This window comes from Chlorocebus sabaeus, chromosome 12 (assembly GCF_047675955.1).
Source record: "Chlorocebus sabaeus isolate Y175 chromosome 12, mChlSab1.0.hap1, whole genome shotgun sequence".
Classification (NCBI taxonomy): domain Eukaryota; kingdom Metazoa; phylum Chordata; class Mammalia; order Primates; family Cercopithecidae; genus Chlorocebus; species Chlorocebus sabaeus.
The window spans coordinates 26,993,865-27,015,326 of NC_132915.1; the positions used below are offsets into that span (position 1 = coordinate 26,993,865).

The 21,462-nt window shown below is 43.7% G+C and overlaps 1 protein-coding gene and 1 long non-coding RNA gene across 27 annotated transcripts in view; one reads left to right on the forward strand and one right to left on the reverse strand.

The window, feature by feature from the left end:
• The window catches only part of TRPM3 (transient receptor potential cation channel subfamily M member 3), a 920,173-nt gene that overhangs the window by 828,922 nt on the left and 69,789 nt on the right, over positions 1-21,462 (forward strand). For 15 of the 25 annotated variants that reach the window (XM_037997448.2, XM_073021526.1, XM_073021528.1 and 12 more), the window contains 6 exons: positions 1,186-1,215; positions 2,093-2,382; positions 3,335-3,563; positions 6,350-6,517; positions 11,664-11,804; positions 18,762-18,890. In XM_037997448.2, coding sequence (XP_037853376.1) covers positions 1,186-1,215; positions 2,093-2,382; positions 3,335-3,563; positions 6,350-6,517; positions 11,664-11,804; positions 18,762-18,890 — 987 coding nt within the window. The remainder of the gene's footprint in view (positions 1-1,185; positions 1,216-2,092; positions 2,383-3,334; positions 3,564-6,349; positions 6,518-11,663; positions 11,805-18,761; positions 18,891-21,462) is intronic. The other 10 variants (XM_073021525.1, XM_073021527.1, XM_007969468.3 and 7 more) reach the window with 1 other exon arrangement.
• LOC103219564 (uncharacterized) lies at positions 15,255-18,866 on the reverse strand. 2 transcript variants are annotated; one of them, XR_005240227.2, is made up of 3 exons: positions 18,780-18,866; positions 16,417-16,461; positions 15,255-15,360 (listed from the first exon to the last, which is right to left on the reverse strand). It is a non-coding gene; the product is annotated as an uncharacterized lncRNA (long non-coding RNA). The 2 variants fall into 2 exon arrangements; XR_012094759.1 differs by lacking the exon at positions 18,780-18,866 and adding an exon at positions 18,673-18,771.

Here is a 21,462-nt window from a genome sequence, read left to right on the forward strand (position 1 = left end):
ACAGAGAAATGGCCAGCATAAAGCATCTAAACATATTAATATATTTCTGAATAATATCCCAAGTCTCCAAATAATAGAGGCTTTTCAGAGGTTTGAGAAATACATGATTCGATCTGCTTGATTGAAGGTTTCCTTGTTCATTTGTCTTGGTCTGTTCAGGCTGCTACGACAAAATACCATCAGCTGAATGTCTTATAACAACAGAAATTCATTTCTCACAGTTCTGGAGGGTAGGAAGTCCAAGATCTAGGGACCAACAGATTTACTATCTGGTGAGAACCTGCTTCCTCATTCATAGTGACACCTTCTCACTGTGTCCTCTTCCAGTAGAAGGGTGAATGAGATGCATTGAGCCTCTTTTTTAAGAGTACTAATCCCCTTCCTGAGGGCTCTTCTCTCTTGATCTAATCACCTCCCAGAAAGTGTCCCCCCTAATACCATCACTTTTGGAATTAGAATATCAACATATGAATTTGGGGGGCGAAAACATTCAGACCAAAGCACTCGTTCAAATACTAGATGTTGTGAAGGTGTCAGCCAAGCAAGATGATTATAGAAGGTGAAAGAAATCTTGGTTCACAAAAGTCATTATCAACCTGCAGGCTCTATCCTCAGGCAATCTCATTACGCCTGGCCAGTTTCCTCATTTTCTGTAGATTCATTAAAATCACCAAATCCAAAATTCTCTTGGAATTTCTATAAATCAGTTCTTCTTGTGGCGTTTTATTTAGCAAAATAAAATAAATGCTATATAGTACAATAGTGTTCTTATATTACCTGTTTAAAATATAATAGGACTCTTGGAGGCTGGGTGTGGAGGCTCATGCCTATAATCCCAGTACTTTGGGAGGCTGAGGTGGGAGGATCACTTGAGCCCAAGAGTCTGAGACCAGCCTGGCAACATAGTGAGACCCCATCTCTACAAAACGTTTTTAAAAGTTAGCCAAGCATGGTAATGTGCACCTCTACTCTCAGCTACTTGGGGCACTGAAGTAGGAGAATCGCTTGAGCCCAGGAGGTTGAGGTGCAGTGAGCCATGATTGTGCCTCTGCACTCCAACCCACGTAACAAAGTGAGACCTTGTCTCAAAAAAACAAAACAAAAAAGATATGATAGGACTCTTCTTACCTTTATGAAAGAAAGATCTAACTGATCTAACTTTGTTCACAACATTTTTTTTAACAGCCCAAAGCCTTGAAACTGCTGGGAATGGAGGTAAGTGTTTGTCCAAAGTATTAGTGTCAATGATTTATTCTCTTTGTTACCCATTATATATATGCTATATATATAGTATATATATATAAAATAATATATAGTGTATATATAATATATACACTATATGTAATATATATACTATAAATATATAGTATATATAATGTGTAATACTATATATACTACATACTATAGTATGTATACATTATATATGTATAATTATATATATATAATGTGTCATAAGGGTTCCTCACAGCACCTTTGAAAATTACACCATGAGGTTGTATCCACAATGCAAACAAAAAAAAAAAATCCTATTTGAAATACTAACCTGAAAACCAAGGAAGCATATAAATTCTAATAATCAAAATCTATTCGAGTGTTTACAAATGGTGACGGGTCCAAAGGCCAGAACTACTTCAGAATTGCATCTAATAAGTATTCAGAAACTTGAGATAAATTATCCATTTGCCATCTTTTGTTCATGTGGTTATGGTCGTGTATGCAAATAAAAATCTAGGCTGTCCTTATCCTTTCAGCAAAAAGGGTAGTGCTCTCCATCATTAGGTACAAACAACATTACGTTTTGAAGAAATAAATGGACAGAAGTGAAAAGAAAGAAAATGGCCCATTAAAAAATAATTTTTTAAATCAGAGTGTTAACACTGACATGTTCCCTCAGCACTGTGCTTATGCATTTATCATCACCTGTTTTAAAGTTGGGCATGGATGAGCTTGTGAGTTCCTTTAGGACGGAAGCTGGCCTAGTTCATTTCAGTACTGATCCCAGAGCTAGCTGGGAAAAGATATACAATTGCTACTTGCTGAAGTGCACCAATTCATTTCTAACTCAGCCTGTGTGATTTCCCTATAATTACAGGATGATATTCCCTTGAGGCGAGGAAGAAAGACAACCAAGAAACGGGAAGAAGAGGTAGACATTGACTTGGATGATCCTGAGATCAACCACTTCCCCTTCCCTTTCCACGAGCTTATGGTGTGGGCTGTCCTCATGAAGCGGCAGAAGATGGCCCTGTTCTTCTGGCAGCACGGTGAGGAGGCCATGGCCAAGGCCCTGGTGGCCTGTAAGCTCTGCAAAGCCATGGCTCATGAGGCCTCTGAGAACGACATGGTTGATGACATTTCCCAGGAGCTGAATCACAATTCCAGGTGGGTCCGCCCAGCAAAGGGCTGGTCGGGGGAGAGGAGGAAAGGTGGGCTCCCAGTGCTGGAAGGTCTGAGCTACTCAGAACTTTAAGGGAAGTCAGTATCACCCCAGTGATGCACACACAGGATGGACACAAACAATTCCCCTTTATTGTGCACGGTGCCACAGACAGTGTGGTAAATATAGAAACATGGAACATTTTATTTCGTCCTCTCAACTATCCCATGAGGTAGGTCCCATAGTTATGCACTTCTTTCAGCTAGGAAAAATGGGGCTCAGAGAATTTAAGATCACACATTTGTGGTGGCAAGGCTGGAATGTGAACTGAAGTTTGACACATTTAACAGGACATACTGCCTGGTGTAGTGGCTCATGCCTGTAATCCCAGCACTTTGGGAGGTTGAGATGTGTGGATCATTTGAGCCCAGAAGTTTGAGACCAGCCTGGGCAACATAGCAAGACCTCATCTCTAAAAAAAAATTAAAAATTAGCTGGGTGTGGTGGTGCATGCCTGTAGTCCTAGCTACTCAAGAGGCTAAGGTGCGAGGATCTCTTGAGCCCAGGGGGTCAAGACTGCAGTGAGCCTTGATCATTCTACTGTACTCCAGCCTGGGAAACAGAGACCCTGTCTCAAAAAAAAAAAAAAAAAAAAAAAAGACATACTGTACTCTATTGATTGATTACTCCACCCCCTACACTCATATGACTGAATCTGAGGGCGTGAGTACAGAGATCATATATTGTTTGACTTATACCCCCAGTTCTATACATGGTATCTGGCACATAGTAGATGCTTAGTGGATGTTGGCTAGATGAATTTACAAACAGACCAGACCCCATATGAAACAACTACATCACACAGTGACCACATTTTCTGGTTGGCCAGCAGGTCCACTTTTATCTTCTAAGTCTCCAAGCTGACCTGAAGGACTGTCCACCCATTCTGTCTTTCAGAGACTTCGGCCAGCTGGCTGTGGAGCTCTTGGACCAGTCCTACAAGCAGGACGAACAGCTGGCCATGAAACTGCTGACGTATGAGCTGAAGAACTGGAGCAACGCCACGTGCCTGCAGCTTGCCGTGGCTGCCAAACACCGCGACTTCATCGCGCACACGTGCAGCCAGATGCTGCTCACCGACATGTGGATGGGCCGGCTCCGCATGCGCAAGAACTCAGGCCTCAAGGTCAGCGCACCCAACAAGGCCCTCCTGGCTATGAGGACCAGCGGGTGGGGTAGAGTTTTCCCAGCCAAAATCTGCCGTGGGATTGGGCATCCTCTTATCTCAGGCGGGTGGTTCTAAATCCTGACTGTGCCTCAGAATCCTGTAGAGTGTTGCTTGGTTTTGTTTTTTCCATATAGAGGCTGGGGCTTCCCCCTGGGTCCTGGCTGCATCAGCATCTCTAGAGAGGGTGCCCAGACATTAATATTTTTCGGAGGATCCAAAGTGGATGGCCGTGCACAGGTACTGCAGGGGCTGCCATTTGCATGAGCAAAGCCAGCTGCACCAGGAGTCCCCACTAGGCCACCTGTCACTGCAGAGGTGCCTGAACCCCTGGCCCTCCTTGGCATCGTATCATAGAGACATTGACTCTTACCAGATGTGCTTGAGACATCTTTTTAAACTAAAATAAAACTGAGATAGATTTATTTGTAAAGCCATTGCTAGATGATCCTAATCTATTCTTAAGAAAAACAAGTCGCAGACCAGTGTGTATAATCTGAGGCCATTTTTAATGTGTCCATGTATAGTTATGTCTGTACAAACTATCCTACAAAAACCGGGAAGGACACATAGTAAATTGTCAGCAGCGGTTACCTCTGAGGTTGAATGGACTATGAAAGGGATGTTACTGTTTTTTAGGGAAATAGGATGGTGTATAGCGTTTGCTTTTTTAATGTTCTTTTCAGTGTTTTTCAAGGAAAATATGAAACCGAAAAAGGAAAAGAAAGACAGAAAAAAATGGGAGATGGAAGATTGAAAGGATATGGGGAGTTTTTTGTTTGTTTTAATTTAAGGTATACAACATGATGGTTTTGGGGTTTTTTTGAGACTGGGGGGGGTTGTTTTTTGTTTGTTTGTTTTTCAGACAAGGTCTTATTCTGTCACCCAGGCTGGAGTGCAGTGGTGTGATACTGGCTCACTGCAACCTCCAACTCCCACGTTCAAGCAGTTCTCCTGCCTCAGCCTCCCGAGTAGCTGGGATTACAGGCACAAGCAACCATGCCTAGCTAATTTTTGTATTTTTAGTACAGATGGGGTTTCATCATGTTGGTCAGCCTGGTCTTGAACTCCTGACCTCAAGTGATCCACCCGCCTTGGCCTCCCAAAGTGCCGGGATTACAGGCATGAACCTCTGGCACCCAGACACAACATGATGTTTTGATATACATTGTGAAATGGTCACTCTAGTCAAGCAAATTAGTGTATCCATCATCTTGCCTCGTTACCCTTCCTTGTGTGTGTAAGAGCACCTAAAATCTACTCTCTTAGCAAATGTCCAGTATACAGTACCATATTTCAGCTAGAGTCCTCGTGTTTTACATGACATCTGTATGGTACATACTCATCCTACATATCTGCAACTTTGTACCCTTTGACCTGTATGGCCCCATTTCCCATTTTCTCCCCTCCCCAACCTCACCCCTGCCCCTGACACCTACCATTTTATGGGACCAACACCCCTTCTCCATACCACTCTTCCTGTGGGCTCTTGGCCTAGAGTCACAGAGAGGTTCTGTGATGTGGGTCATGGGCACTCCATAGCCACACTGCTAGTGACCGCCAAGCCCGGCCTCAGGAAGGGAGCCAAGCCGGCTCTCAGCTCTGAGGACAGGGTGTCATGTCCCCTGAAGACTGCCAGCATGCCACCTGAGCCTTCCTAGGACAGCCAGGCACCCAGAATTCAGCGTCATGAATTCACAGCCATTTTCCGTGAACTACTCTGGTGTCCCTGTGGGCATTCAAGCAAGGACTGTCCCTGCCTCATTACGTGAGGATCATTTTTACTGACCCTTCAGAGGGGTCTTAGCCCCTCACCTTGGAGCAGTTTCTTCAAGGAGGTTGATGTTTAGAAGTCTTGTGCCCCAGAATTGTTTTAGGATTGAGAGAAGTGAGAGAGGACTCGGGGAATACAGTCGGACGTCAGTATTATCATGCAGAAACACGCTTGTTCATTCTGAAGAATGAGACCGCCCTCTCAGAAGAAAGGCTTCCGTATTTAGTGTCCTTGTATAGATGTATGCGTGATGTTTATACATGAGAGAAATATAGTGCTGGCTTCTCCTGGGGCTTGTGTGTAAGGGGATTCTCTCAGTGCATACGGAGCCCACTGGGGTGTGTGTGTGTGTGTGTGTGTGTGTGTGTGTGTGTGTTTTCCGCTGTATCGTAGCAAATACCAGGAAGATGCCCTACAATGAATTAAATGCTTTCTTACATGTATTCTCTCAAGGTCAACTTAGGACAGCGTTCTTTTTTTACAGAGATAATCAGATAACACATAATCCACTCCACTTGACACATTAGCAAAGAAAAAAAAATGCCAGTGGACAGATGTATGAATTGATTTCACAGTCAAAATCAAGGGCTGTCTAATGGCTAAATGTAAATCTGAATTCTTTCCCACTTTTGCCTTAAATAGAGTCTCTTTTTCCTCTGTTACCCACATGCAAAGTGGGTGTTAATTGGATAAGACAAATTTGGGCAAAATGCTTTTTTTCCTCCAAAAATGAGACTGAGCTGTGCAAAATATTTCCTAGATGGGATGAAATGATCCTCTTAGTATTAATATGTTAATATGTTAGTTATTCAGATGTCCAGGTCCCCCACAGAGCATATAACTGTGTGTGCACATGTACACACACATGCACACAGTCTTATACCCCACACCTCAGGCTCTCTGATTCTAAACAACCACCCTAATCTTAATCCTTTAAATGTGATTATTATTATTATCATTATTATTACTTTAGGTAATTCTGGGAATTCTACTTCCTCCTTCAATTCTCAGCTTGGAGTTCAAGAACAAAGACGACATGCCCTATATGTCTCAGGCCCAGGAAATCCACCTCCAAGAGAAGGAGGCAGAAGAACCAGAGAAGCCCACGAAAGAAAAAGATGAAGAGGACATGGAGCTTACAGTAAGAAAACACTGCACAGTTATTCTCTGTGGGCAGAATTCCTAATCCACTTGTCCCACCAATATGCTCAAGATTCAGTAACTCCTTAGGTCAGACATCTGTTCCCAGCCTTCCACCAAGTTTAATCATGGAGTGCTTTCATTTCAGTATTGCGACCAGGGTATTGGAAAAGTGTAAATAACACAACCGCAGGGTCCACTCATATGTGAAATCTTGCAGCCAGCTAGTGGTGCAGGACAAACCAGTGAAATTCTAAAGCAAGACACCCTACGTTTTCCAAACAAGCAAAGCTTTTTGAACAACCGGATGAGGTATCTGTCTCAGCACACAAAGAAGGAAAGGGAATCCATGATTTGGGAGCAGCCGGCTTCACTGAGCTGGTACTGTTCTGCGGATCAGAAGCTAAGCCTGTATCTGTCTTCAGGGTCAGGCTCACAATTACAGCACTAATTGAATTTTGAGGTTTGTATGCAAAGCTTTTATTAGCTCTTCCTGGTATAATTATAGAGCATAGAGGCTTTGTTCTGCAGAGGGAAGGGGGCAGCTGGACATGGGACAGCTTCTTGCAACCCCCGCCTGAGCAGCGTGACTGCCACTGGCTCATATGCAGGGGCTAAAAATATCACATGCTGTTAAAGGGACAAACAAGGCTTCATAGCTTGGAAGTCATCAAGCAACAGCTCCATAAGGACTTTCTCAATTTGTCTTACCCTCCCTCACCACCCCCGCCAATGACCGTTGCTGTAGTGACCCAGAAGAAGCTATAAGGGGTGAAATCAAAAATTAGTTTTGCTCAGGTGACAAAAGGCCTTTGCACTATTATCCTAGTAGGACAGCAGTGCGAATTGTTTCTCCTGCAGGTAAACAATATTTCCTTCCAGTAGGCTTTTCCTAAAGATCTATTTGCAGACACAATCCCTGACTTACTGAATGAAAGGCCAACTTTTGTTCCGTTTGAGGATTTGTATAAAAATCTGTGGAGGAGTTGGCTCAGCTCTGTAACAGATGACTGTATTCCCTAACAATCTCACCATAATTTTGTCCTCTGAATAGAATATAATAGCTTGATCATTAGAAGAAAACTGGCAATAGTAATACTGAATCTTTAGTGAATATTTCAGCTGAACGTGTGCTCTGGAACCAGAATCCTGCCCTGTCACCTACTTGCTGTGTGACCTTGGGCACAATTTTATAACCTCAAACACGGGAACAATAATGTTGTCTAACTCACAAGCAGTTGTCTAGTATAAAAAGTGTGCCTGTAAACTACTTATATTGGAGACTGGCACTCTATAAACCAATATTGTTTTAACAGTGCTAAGTGCTTTACACATACTTACTAATGGAATCCTCACGAAAGTCCCACAAGATAGGCACTATTATTGGCCCCATTTTATTTATTTATTTATTTATTTATTTATTTATTTTTAGAGACAGGGTCTCACTCTGTCACCAGGCTGGAGCAAAATGGTGTGATTATAGCTCACTGTAACCTCAAATTTCTGGGCTCAAGGGATCCTCCCACCTCAGCCTCCCAAGTAGCTGGGAATGCAGGTGCACACCACAACACCTGGCCTTTTTATTTTTTAAGAGTATTGCCCAGGCTGATCTTGAACTCCTGGTTTCAAGTAGTCCTCTAGTCTTGGTCTCCCATAGTGCTCGGATTACGGGTATGAGCCACCACATCCAGCCCTAATTCCCATTTTACAAATGAGGAAACTGACACTTATAGAGGTTAAATTGCTCAAGGATACCCAGCCAGTTCATGGCAAAGCTAAGATTAGAATCCGGGCATATAGGCTCCATCAACCACACTTTTAGACGGTAGGTTAAGGGCGAGAGAGAATGTCTCTAGTCTCAAGCGTGGCTGCTCAGCCTATTTGGTCCACCATGTAGCAGAAAGAATCCAAAAGTGATGAATGAGCCTCCAAAGTCAAATGTGGCACAGTCCTGACATCAGTACACATCCTAGGAAGACATCCAGAAACTGAATCAGCATTCTCTCTGGTTGGGTCTCAAGGAAGAAAGCAAAGGGAGGTAGCTTCCCCTGCTCAGCCTAGAGCTTTGAGAACCTGATCCTTCAAGAAGCCACCATAAGAGATGCATCTCTAGACTAAGAGCAAAGTTTAGTAACAAGAGAATAGACCCTGGCCTTGTTTACTAAGAGCCCAGTAGAAGGCTCTGTAAGAGCATTGCTGCCCGAGCTTCTCCACAGGCAGAAACAGCAGGGAGAAGGAAAGAAGGAAAGGACACGTGACCTGGCAAACTCAGGGCTGGACAGCAGTTGTCTGTAAAGTGGACCCCTCCCTTGACTCTGATGGCAAATTCTGTCACTGCTCGGGCACTGGTCAGTGGACAGAACCTGGAGAGAACTGCAGAGTGCAGCTCATTGGCACCTCCCCTCCTTTTATGGGATTGATATTTGAGCTTCTGTGTTAAACCAGTATATCCTCTTTTGGAATGGGACATTTTCCTTTGGCCCTTCCAAAATGATACACAAAAATATCAACCTCAATTCACTCCATTTTTGTAGCTTTTAGTAGTTTAGTTCACCTCAAAAGAACTTTCTCAGCCTTGACATCTGTGTCTAGCCAGCATAGATTCTCAAATCATGCTGTGCAGTTTTGTCTATATTTGACCCTGTTAGATTCTGCTTTAAGGAATGTCAAAGGAAATGTCTGAATACAGAGAAAAGACACAAACAAAATCAAAAGTTAAGCTGCTTAGGCTGGAATTAATGAAATGTCAAAAATGCTTTACTTAAATCCATGAAAGACAAGCCTTTTACAAAGGCTTCATGCTGGAGTATATGTGAATAATAAAGGCAAAACAGGTTTTTGTTTTTGTTTTGAATGCAGTGCTGGATAAATGTCTCTATTTTGCCTAATAAAGTCCCCACAAGTCCACAGACCCAGGGCATGTCTATAGCTCTGTTGGGAAAGTCACCATCCCCAGAAGTTACCCCAAAATGACTCTCTCCAAGACACCTAAAAACCTTCCAGCTGTCTTTACTTTCATCTCATTGTGTCCCCAAATAGCATTAGATTCTCAAGCATATAAATAAGCAGAACAGAAGCATGATAATTATGTCACATAAATTATAGGCAGCCAAATGTCATGTAACCTCAGAGTTTCTTGAGGTCAATGATCAATATTTATAGAACTCTATCACAGTCTAGTGTGTCATGTCCATCAGAAAGATTTACTCCACTCACTGATGAAAATAAACACTTTAATAAGTCATAGTATGGAATCTAACTTCTTCATTAACTCAAGGGACTTTTCCAGCCGGAGTCCACAAAGGAATGGAAGTTACCTTCTCCAGAAATCCTATTGGTTACAGGTCAATCATTTGTGATTATTACATAGTTGAATAAAGTAGATATTTGAGGTAATGAACCAAGTAGTGGAAACTAATATTTGTATACTTTAGGTAAAGTGGCTTTAAGCCAGAATTATCTAGGGTTGTCTCTATTCTCAATTTCAAAACCCATGCATTGTTTCTATAATGAGCTGTCTCAGCTTTGAGCTCGTTTCCCAGTACTCTGTCTTGCCCCAAATCCTGGTCAGTCCTGAGCAGTTATAAAGTTTTACCCTGTCCTCACATGTTATAAAAATCTCCAAACTTTGTGAAACTAGCTTTGTGTTAGAACAGTACTGAAGAATTAAAGCCAAGAAAGTATGCTGTTATAGATTCTAATAACACTTTTTTCTAGTGAGTAATCTCAACTAGATCATTTTAGTGAAGAGTGTGTAAGAAGGTTTCAGTTCACTTTAAAGCCTAGCTAGTGTTTACTGAGCACTTATTAAGTGCCAGATGCTACCTGACTTGTAGGCCAACCCTATAGTGGATACTTTATTACCCTCATTTTACAGTTAAAGAAACCAAGTCTCAGAGTAGTTAAAAATCTTTCCCGTGGTGCCACCAATTTGAAGTGTCTGAGTTAGGATTCAGTCTCCCATCTGAGTTACCCAGGGCCTGGAACTCTTCCTCAGTTAAATTATTATCGTTGTTGTCACTGCTACTGTTGTCATGAATGAGAAGGAACTGATTGTATTTTCAAGGAAGTTTCCAGCATCTTGGAGATGAGGACCTCTCAAGGTCAGGCCTGACTGGAATCCTTCTCCTAGTCCCACGTAGCTGCAGAGGCAGGCAGCGTTCACAGGAACCACCATGAAACTAGTACCAGCAGTAATTCAGGATTTACAGTGTTTGAAATCAGGGAGCCAAGACACATGCCTAAGGGTCAGGGAGATGTCCCTAATTGTATTAGACCCATTTTCACATGGCCATAAAGATACCACCTGAGACTAGGTAACTTATAAACAAAAGAGGCTTAATTGACTCACAGTTCTGCATGGCTGAAGAGACTTTGGGAAACTTACAATCATGGTGGAAGGCAAAGGGAAAGGAAGGCATGTCTTACGTGGTGCCAGGAGAGAGAGAGTGAGGAAATGCCACACTTGAAACCATCAGCTCTCATGAGAACTCACTATCACCAAAACAGCATGGGGGAAACTGCCCCTATGATCCAATCACCTCCCCCCAGGTCCCTCCCTTGACACGTGGGGATTACAATTCAAGATGAGATTTGGGTGGAGACACAGAGCCAAACCATATCACTAACCTAACTAAGTTCCAGGCACTGCAGATCATTTATTTCTTGAGTATTCACAACTTTGGATAAATTAGGTATGCTGGTCCAATTTACCTTTGACTTAAGGGTCATTAGCATTTGAAGAGACAGAATTTGAATCCAGATCTAGCCTGTTTCATGATATATAGAGAGAGAGAGCAGGTGGGGAGGAAGAATAGATTCTTGAAGTCTGGCCTTCCCAGGCTACACCCTTTCTTCCACTCTGGACTCTGGGTATCATCTGTTACCCACATCTTCTAGAAGACCCAAGGTGGAAGAGAAGAGAATGGTCAAGAAATATACCCAAGGCCTTCCATCTCAGGCAAAGGGTATTCACAGATTATACGTGTAGTGCAAATGCACTTATAGGAAAGGTACAACCTCTAAATCTCTGGGGCCTTGGGTTCTTAGGTTCTATGGGCATCCTTTCCTCATCTGTAAAATGAGCACATTGAATTACATGCTCTCCAGAGCCCTGCCATGATAGTATCGATTCTCTTCCACCATAGGCAATGTTGGGACGAAACAACGGGGAGTCCTCCAGGAAGAAGGATGAAGAGGAAGTTCAGAGCAGGCACCGGTTAATCCCCCTCGGCAGAAAAATCTATGAATTCTACAATGCACCCATCGTGAAGTTCTGGTTCTACACAGTAAGCACATTTCCTTTTCTCCTTCCTAGTGGATGGCCACAAGGAGCCAATGTCCATTTCTCATGCACCTGTGTGGTTTTCTCTGCAAGTCGTAAGTGCCACGCACACAGGAGGGAAAGTTCTGTGACCTTGCTTTTTCAATAGCTTTGCAAGATTTGTGGCGTTTTGTTAGGCAGCTTTCACAGGCCACATTTTGCCTCCTTTCAGAAAATAGAGGAAATGGTGGAGGTGAGAACTAACAAACAGAAATAGAGGTGAGATGAGTATGAGTCTTGTCTAACAGGAAAGTAGATACGCTTTTCTGAAATACTTGGTGTTTTGAATGGATGAGGGCTAGATCACAGTTGCCCATTTTAGATGCCAGTCCTGGATTTGGGGCTACTTTTGGCAGGTAAGGAGTGAGGAGAGTGTGGAAGTAACACCACTAAAGAAGGCAGTGTGTGTGCGTGTGTGTGTGTAACTACTCCCAATCTGCTAGTGTCATCAAACAACCTTTCTTGTTCCAACACAATTAACAATATGCAAACCACAGCAGCAAAAACTACTCAAAGGAAACCTACAATCATGGCTAATATTGCTTAGTATGCACATCATGTAACCATTTTCTGCCTACAAAAGAGTGGATTGTCCTTGAAATGACCTTCTGATATGGTAGAAATGGTTCAATTATTGGTTCTCCACATCTACTGTTCAGAGATTTTTTTTTTAAGGTGAGCTTTTGGCCCAGGTCATCTCTGAATCTTTCCAGCCACAGTGGAACTGTGCCAGATGAAGGATAGTGCATCTGTATTTTTAGCCCTTGCCACAACCAGCTGCATGGCAGTCATTTGAGTCAGCAACAGGATAATCTGAATCTGAGGCCAAAATGACTCAAATGACCAGATGAGGTGCTTTTCATGTGGTCCTGTGTGCTAACACTTAACATTGACTTTAAAGTTTGGTTTCTCTACTTCAGTGCTATTAACATTTAGAGCAGGATAATTCTTCATTGTGGGGGGCTGCCCTCAACAGGTAGCATGTTTTACAGCATGCCTGGCCTCTACTCAGTGGCAACTCTTCATCCCCCAAGTATGACAAGCAAAATGTCTCCAGACATTGCTAAATGTCCCCTTGTGGGATAAAATTGCCACCATTCAGAAACTACCACTTTGAAGTGTGGTCTTGAGAGAGGATAGGATATTATCAAAATATAAATATTAGATGTTTTCAGTGAAGTAAAAATTCAAATTTATCAATGGTAGGAAAAGAGAAAAATTATCTCCCCCCAAAAATAACTGAGGCATGCAAAAATCATTTCTATTCATATATTTTATACAGCTCTATATTATTTTTAACCTTGCAGAAAACAGCTTAGTGGTGACAAGCATGGACTTTGGAATCAGACAGCCTGGGTGGGAATCCCATCTGCACCTCTTACCATGTGCCCTCAAACAACTTAATTTCCCATTCTGTCCACAGTTTTCTTAAGATGCCAATAATAGTAGTTCCGATTTTATAGGATTTAATGAAGATTAAATGTGTTAAAACATATAAAGCACTTAGAACAGTTCCTTGACATGTAAGTACAACGTAACTGTGACTATTGTTTCTTCTAGGCTATTCACATTGCATAGTAATAGATAGTGTTGTGTTGTGTTCATCCACTCAACAAAAATAATATCTTTTATTGAGCACCTACTATGTTTGAGGCAATGTTCTAGGTACTATTTAAGTACTCTCTCTAATCCTAACAACCATTTTATCAAGATAATATTTATGTATTTATTTATTTATTTATTTAGGAGAGACAGGGTCTTACTCTGTCACCCAGACTGGAGTGCAGTGGTAAGAGCTTCACTCACTGCAACCTCCAACTCCTGGGTTCCAGTGATTCTCATGTCTCAGCCTCCCAAGTAGCTGGGATTACAGGTGTGTACCACCACACCCAGCTAATTTTTGTATTTTTAATAGGGATGGGGTTTTGCCATGTTGGCCAGGCTGGTCTCGAACTATGGGCCTGCCTCAGCCTCCCAAAGTGCTGGGATTATAGGCGATAGCCACTGCACCCAGCCTAAGACAACATTTTTGGAGCTATTTTACACCCAGGTCTGTCCTTCCTTTAATATTATGATACCCCAACTGTTAGCTTAGAACAGCGCTTGGCAAACTACAGCTCTCAGGCCAAATTCAACCCATGGCCTATAACTGTGGCCTGCAAACTAAGAATGGTTTTTACATTTTCAAAGGGTCAAAATAAAATTTAAAAAGGAATACTTGAGACATATATTCAAATTGTAGTGTCCATAAATAATTGGAGCACAGGCAGACTCTTAATTTCTGTTAAGGGAATTTAATTGAGCAATGAACAATTCATGAATGGGACAGCCTTCCAAGCCAGAGGAGGCTCAGGGATTCCAGCAGGGCCACGTGGTGGAAGATTTATGGACAGAAAAAGGGAAGTGGCATACGAAAATGGAAGTGACATACACAAACAGCTGGATTGGTTACAGCTCAGCATTTGCCTTTTGTGAACACATTTTGAGCAGTTGGCTACATTTGATTGACTGAAATTCAGTGATTGGTCTTGTTACACCTTCATTTGTTATAGTTCACAATGTACAGAGAAAACTTTAGGCTGAACTTAAAATATGTAAGGAGGCAGCTTTAGGCTAAACCTCAGTTAACATTACCAGTAGGCTGCCTGCTTTTGTGCTACCACATCGAGTTAATGAGTGGTGAGAGACAGAGAGAGACTATCAGGTCTACAAAGCCTTAAAAGTTAACCAGTTGGCCATTTGCAGAAAAAGTTTACAGACTGCTGAGAGCAGAAATCAGTAGACGTAATAGTATCAACATTTCTAAAACTTCCATGATGACAAGGGCGTTTTGTTAGAAATGCAAATTTCTAGCCCCATCATAGACCCATGGAATCAAATCTTCATAAAGGAGCCTAAGAGGCTGTGTTAGTTTAACCAGCTTCCCAGGCGAAACTTGTGATTAGAGATGCTTGAGACACGCTGCTTTGCTTATGTCATTGGCAGCTTGTTGGGAGGCTATCTCTTTGGGGGGGTGGGGCCTGTGTGTCCAGCACTCTTCTGCATGGCTGACTTGGCCTCAGCAAATCCATCAGACTGGATCCCCCAGATTCGTTCAGTTGTGTTTTCATGATTCTCCAAAATTCATCGTCACATATTGACAAAGCCCAGGCCTCGAGGAAGTGATCGGATATGAGGTATGCCAGTCTTTTGAATCACCAGAGATGCCTAACAATACAATTCAGTTTCAGATTGAAGGTCCCAGGTACTTTGGGCTGTGTTTTTCTCTGTAAGAGTATTTCTCACCAGATTTCCAAAAATGGTCTGTCCTACTCTCCCAAGTTTCTGAAAGGTAGGACACACCTCATTTCCATGTAACCTCACTTCTGCATTGTAGCAAGTTTCTCTAGGAGTAGGTTGGGTCCTCTTCTGGTCCGAGAAGAAAGCAGGCAGGGGTCCAGCTGGCTCCTCGACCCTGCTTGTGTTGGGAGCCTATTTCAGGTATCCGGCTGGAGAGGATTCAAATTCAAAGTGTGAAGTGGCTGTAGGTCAGAGGACACAGTGCGTACTCTGAGTTTCTCTAGCAGTGACCAACTCTATCCTCTATGAGACCATGTGCCCTTCTGCTCTCCAGAGGTAGTAGAAAAAAGCCCAGGTAGAAGTGAGGAAGAGCAAAGCCCCACCAGGGATCCATAGCAAGCTGTGGCAGGCTTTGGTGCTTGTGTTTGACAGGTTAAGAAGCATGAATCTTAGTTAACGGAAAATGCATTGAAAGATTATAGGTTAATAAAATACAAATTCTTAGAGTTCTCCCACTGACTTAAATAAGACTCATAGGTTCAAAAGCTTGGACATTCTACATACAGATTGTTAAAGCTTACAGAATATATATATACACACACATACAATTAAAGCATGCCATGTCAAGATAATCTACAGCAAGGCTGCATGAATGTTGGTGAGTTCTGTGATAGGCTGCTTCCAAGACAGCAGCCAGTCCTCTGTTGTGCCATCTAAACATAAGACCCTATTTTCAGAAGTCTGTATTTTGAGAGTCGTACCAAAATATTATATTATAGCTTGACTATGGAAAAAGTTCATTATAGAGTAACTGTGATGTAAAAACCAGGCAGGGGCTAAAAATGATGAATGTGGAGGAAGCATAACCAATAATGAGGGCAATTTTAAAAAGAAAAAAAAAGGGGAGAGGTGTGAATTGTTAATTGGGGATCAAAGGGAAGTAAGGACTAAGGGAAGAGGAGACAAAAAGAATAACAGAAGCATCTTGGGAAAAAAAAAAAGGTGGATATTAGCCAGCATTTATTGGGTCTCTACAGTGTGTTGGGAGAGACAGACAGACAGACAGATAGATATATAGATCCCCGGTGATTACAAAGGCTCTATAAGGAAAGTGGAAGTGATCCCATGTTACAGAATGGAGGCCCAGGAAGGTTAACCTTACAAAAGATGATACGTCTAGGAAGTATGTGAGCTGGAATTTAAATCCAAGCTTCATTGATACCTATGCCTACCTTCCTTCCACTAAACACATTAGATTTGTATTCAGAGGACAGATGTAGGTTCAAGGAGTTACTTACGTACTAAAATGCAGAGGTTCTGGAAGAATGTGCATGTCACTGGGCCTACATATGAAAAGAGAAGATAATGCTTTGGAATGTTTTGCAATGAATTGGGCAAAATGATAAAACCAGGGCAGTTAACAATATTCATTTCCCCTATAAGTGATGGAATTTGACCCAACTAAGAGAAGGAAGCAAGGAGAGAGAAGGATTTTAAGTCAGAAGGAGGCTGAGAGTATATTTTAGAGTTCTAACCACTGAAGTCCTTTTTTTGTTTTTTGCAGTCTGTACTCACAGGACTACAGAATTAATGCCAGTGTATTATAATGGTAAACGGAAACCATATGAACCAAGTTCCATTTTGAACTGATTTTTAAACAGCGTCCTACACAATTTTAAGTAAACTCTTTCATGAGAAGTTTTCATGATTTGCCAATGCTCCTGAAGATGGGGAGGGGTAGGAACCTAGGCATAGGTTGAAATGATAGGCCCTGGGGGGTGGGGGGATGCCAGCACAAACCATGCAGGTAGAGAGTGAGCCCAGATGTCCAGCTCTCATAGTGATCTTATTTAACTCCGACCTACTTCACCCTTTAAGTGATGAACTTGAGGTCAGGAGTTCAAGACCAGCCTGGCCAACATGGTGAAACCCCCGTCTCTACTAAAAATACAAAAATTAGCCAGACACAGTGGCAGGTACCTGTAATCCCAGCTACTAGGGGGGCTGAGGCACAGGAATCGCTTGAACCCACAAAGAGGAGATTTGCAGACAGCCAGGATCACAGCACTGCACTCCAGCCTGAGCAATAGAGTGAGACTCAGTCTCCAAAAAAAAAAAAGAATCCATTCATTCACCCGGGCATGGTGGCTCAAGCCTGTAATCCCAGCACTTTGGGAGGCCACGCTGGGGGGATCTCTTCAGCCCAGGAGTTTGAGATCAGTCTGGCCAACAAAGTGAGATGCTGTCTCTACTAAAAATACAAAAACCTAGCTGGCTGTGGTGGCACATGCCTATCGTCCCAGCTACCCAGGAGGCTGGAGTAGGAGAATCACCTGAGCCCAGGAAGTCAATGCTACAAGAAGCCAAGATCACAATGCCACTGCACTCCAGCCTGGGCGACGGGAGTGAGACTCTGTCTCAAAACATAAGAGAATCCTTCTATTAGAAAAGGAAAGGGGGAGGTAGAGAGGGAGAGAGGAAGTTTTCTTAGTAGAGAAAGCAGCATATCCCCCAGAGAGGCTGCAGCTTCGTCCACCTTCTAAGCTGCCTTCCCAGCTCCAAAGTCACGCTGTACCTCCAGACCCCTCAAGGCCTCAATCCTTTCACCCACAATGTGTCTATTCTTTGGTACAACCACTCTGAAGAGTGCAGCAGATTTAATAAACTCCCTCTTGGTTCCTGCTCACGGCCTCTGAGGCCCCTAAGGCCAGTGAGAACCTCACTCAACTTGCGGCATTGCCTAAGGAAGGCCCAGCTAGTCTGCCATTTCCCTTAAGGTGAGTCTTCGCTCAAGGCTCCTCAGTCCCTTATGCAAGAGCCTCACCAGTTTCCCTGCACTTCACTCACCTTGACACAACTGAATCTTCCAAGAACAGTCACCAAACCCTGGGGAGTCCTTCCCAGACATCCAGCAATTCAGCCAGTCACATCAGGATTCAACCCCAAAGAGCCAGAGCCTCTTGGGGATTAAACCCCACGCCCGTTCACAAAAGGCCACACAGACCCTTTCCTTTCTATAAATTGTGTCGTGTCTTGTGTTGTTTCAACGAAGCCGACACCAAGGAGGAATATTTTAACTTGGGTAAGGCAGGAAAGTGGTAAAATGAAAACACGTGAAACCCTGCCAGGGCACTGACAAACCAAACTCTTTAAGCCTGGGCTAATTTTATGTTGGGTTGACCAGTTTACAGGTGTTACATGCGTCTTCCTTTTCTTCTCACAGACACTTATTCTGCCTGGCATTCATGAAGCAAAAATCCACTGTGCTGCCCTAGTTTAAGAACCTAAGGTCCACGCCTGAGCAAGAGCAGCCACTGACAGCCAAGGTTCCCTTTTTAGCCAAGAAAACACACACACAGAAATGGGTAACTGCAAGACGAAATGATGCATCATGACACACAGATTTAAGCAAAGCACCAGAGCCCCAGAGACACATGTACGGGTCAAAAGGAAGATTGCATAGTATAATCTTTCAAGTATTACTTTTCTAATTCTCTTGGTAGTTTAGCACCTTGAGTTCATTTTGTCATACATTCTGTGTCCTGTTTGCTGACCTTGTTCTGTGCTGCTGTGCAGTGGCCGTGGCTGATGCTGAGGCTCCTGGGCCTGAACAGCCAGACCACTGTATTGTATTTCCTTACAGCTGGCATATATCGGATACCTGATGCTCTTCAACTATATCGTGTTAGTGAAGATGGAACGCTGGCCGTCCACCCAGGAATGGATCGTCATCTCCTATATTTTCACCCTGGGAATAGAAAAGATGAGAGAGGTAACAGCTTTTATAAAATAAAACATAAGAGAAAGACAGTGGTTAAGTTCTGTCTGTGGACGGAGGGGACAGGAAGATGCCTGGGATGCAGATGATGCCGGAAACTGTTTTCTCTAATGCTACCACAGCTGCTGCTTAGCTCTGACAAACCTGGGAAGGCTCACAGTGTGGTGCTGATAGGGGTATAACTCCCTGAGTGCTTAGCATTTGGTCTATTCTCTGCTAACATAGCTTTTGTCCCAAGAAGGCCTCCAGTTGTTTTTGATGCCATTTGCATGTCTTTACTCATCCCTATAAACATGACTTTCTAGATTTTGCCACTTTTAACTCCCATTTCACCCCCTTATTCTGGGTGTCTTCGGACACAGCCTGCCAATACCTGTGACTCTCCAGATGTGTTTCGGCTGTTCTAGGAGGAACTCTGCTTTCACTCATTCATTGGATTTATTCTTTGGTTTATTTCTTCTCAACATTCTGCTCGCACCTGCTGGACACCAACCACTCTACCAGCGGTAGGGACCACCAAGGCGGACTGAACGCAGGTCCTTCGGGTTGTGGGTGCAGGGTCCCTCTTTTCTCCCCCAACTTCTATGGCCTAAAAGGAGCCCTCAAAATGCCACCCCTAAGTGGTTTATTTGAAATCAGAGCCAACCTCAGGGGCCCATCAGATTCAGAGCTGCTAAAAGAATGTGATCAAGCAAAAGTCCACAAGAGGGCTCTGCAGCCCCGCTCAATGTTCACCCCGCGCTCCTATTTCATGAGGGAAAGCCATTAGGGAAGAAAGGTTTAGGAGGTAGTGCTGATTTCTCTTTCCTGAAATGACAGTAAGCAGGGCAGGCCCTTTCTGGAGGAAATACTCCCATTCAAGTCCACTGAGTCTTTAAGAGCTCAGGAACAACCCTAATTGCTGTACTACAGCAGGTGGGAAAACATACTGGGCACCATAGGAAAAACGGACTCCTACAAATCCACAACTTCACTCTTGCCTTCATTACAAAGACAGGTTAAAAGGCAAGCGTTTCAGCTCTAGAATGTTCTCTTCCAGAGAAAAGATGCGGTATCTGTTAGATGCAGTTGTATTGGGATCAAATGTCTTATCTCTTAAGCCCTTCTCTTGAGTTTTTAAACTATTTGGGGGATATTTTAACTCCGACTACCCTCTCCCCATCCTGAAAACCTGGGAGTGGGTCTGCTAGTCCCATTTTACAAGCACCTGGATTGAGAAAAAAAAAAAAAAAGGAACGCTTTGCCTTGTTCCAGCTAGTTGTCTACACTTCGGTCTTCCCATTCATGGTGCCTTTTCTTCTTGACCAATGTTGTGGATTTCCCATTTGTAAACTGAAAAACGGTAATAAATTTGCTTTGGTCTTTGTGCAGCTCTCTGAGAACTGAGGCCTGCTCCTGCTGGGGCCCTGTGGCTGTGCTGTGCCAGCTGGCACTCGAGCGATTTAACGCCTAGAAGCATATTCCTTCCCCATGATAAGCAGAAAAGGGAAGGACTCGAGCAGGGAGATTGGAGTCTCTCCAGGGACCAGACTGGGAGAAGACAGGGAGCAGTCTGTACTCCACGGACTGTTCTGGCAGAGGCTGCCAAATGGGCAGGCTGCCAGGAGCCTCGAGGCCTGGATATCCATTTCTCCTGAAGAGGCATAGAATAGTAGGGAGGGCAGGGCTTTGGAGGCTGGGGTCAGGAAGGGGTCAACCGAAGACTCCTCGCTTCCTGTGGGGAGTGAGGCAGTGACCACCTCTGAGTCTGACCTTTTCCTCTGCAACCCAGTGAGGTGGCGCCCCAACCCCTGTGTCCTGCCCTGAACTCACTGAAGAGTTGCTTGACGACCAAGGGGTGAGGACCCCACAGGCCGTGCCCTTCCTGCCTCCTCACAGTCAGCACGCAGGACCTCCAGGGCTCAGACGCAAGATCCTGGAAATGTGGAAAAGTTTGCATGCTTTGGTGCCTTCCCAGGAATACACAAGGAAGGCTTTGTGGTTTCCCATGATGCCCCCATTCCCAGCCCACATACTTCTGCCTGGAGTCACTAAAGCAAGCCCCGGTAATCCCTTAATAGCATGGCACTGTTTACAGTGTGCGTGGGTAGACGTTATCTCATCTGGATCCTCCTCCCCCGACCCCACAATCCTATGAGGTCGATGGTGTGACTGTGATGACATCCCACTGCACAGGTCTGGGAACTGAGACTTGGGGTTTAAGCCATTTCCCCGTATCCCGCAGCTAGAAAGGACAACTGAGTATGAAACCTGACGGATCCATCCCTAGACTCAGTGCTCTTTCTACTCCCCCATGATGCTCCTCAGGCTCCCAGGGTTCTAAGACAGGTGCCTGAGGGCTGGTTCGAGAGGTGGAGGAGGCAGGGGGGACTCGACTTTCCACTTCTGCTTCACCCTGGACTGTTCTGCTCTCATCTCATCTCTTTTTTTTAATGTTGGGACTTTACTAAAAAATGCTTCACTGTTTAAAACTTATGCTACAAACCTCTGTGTTTAGCAGTTTTAGGAGAGTGTGAGCAAAGGGTTGGAAAAGCTCAAAGCATTGCCCATCAAACCCCTCTCCCAG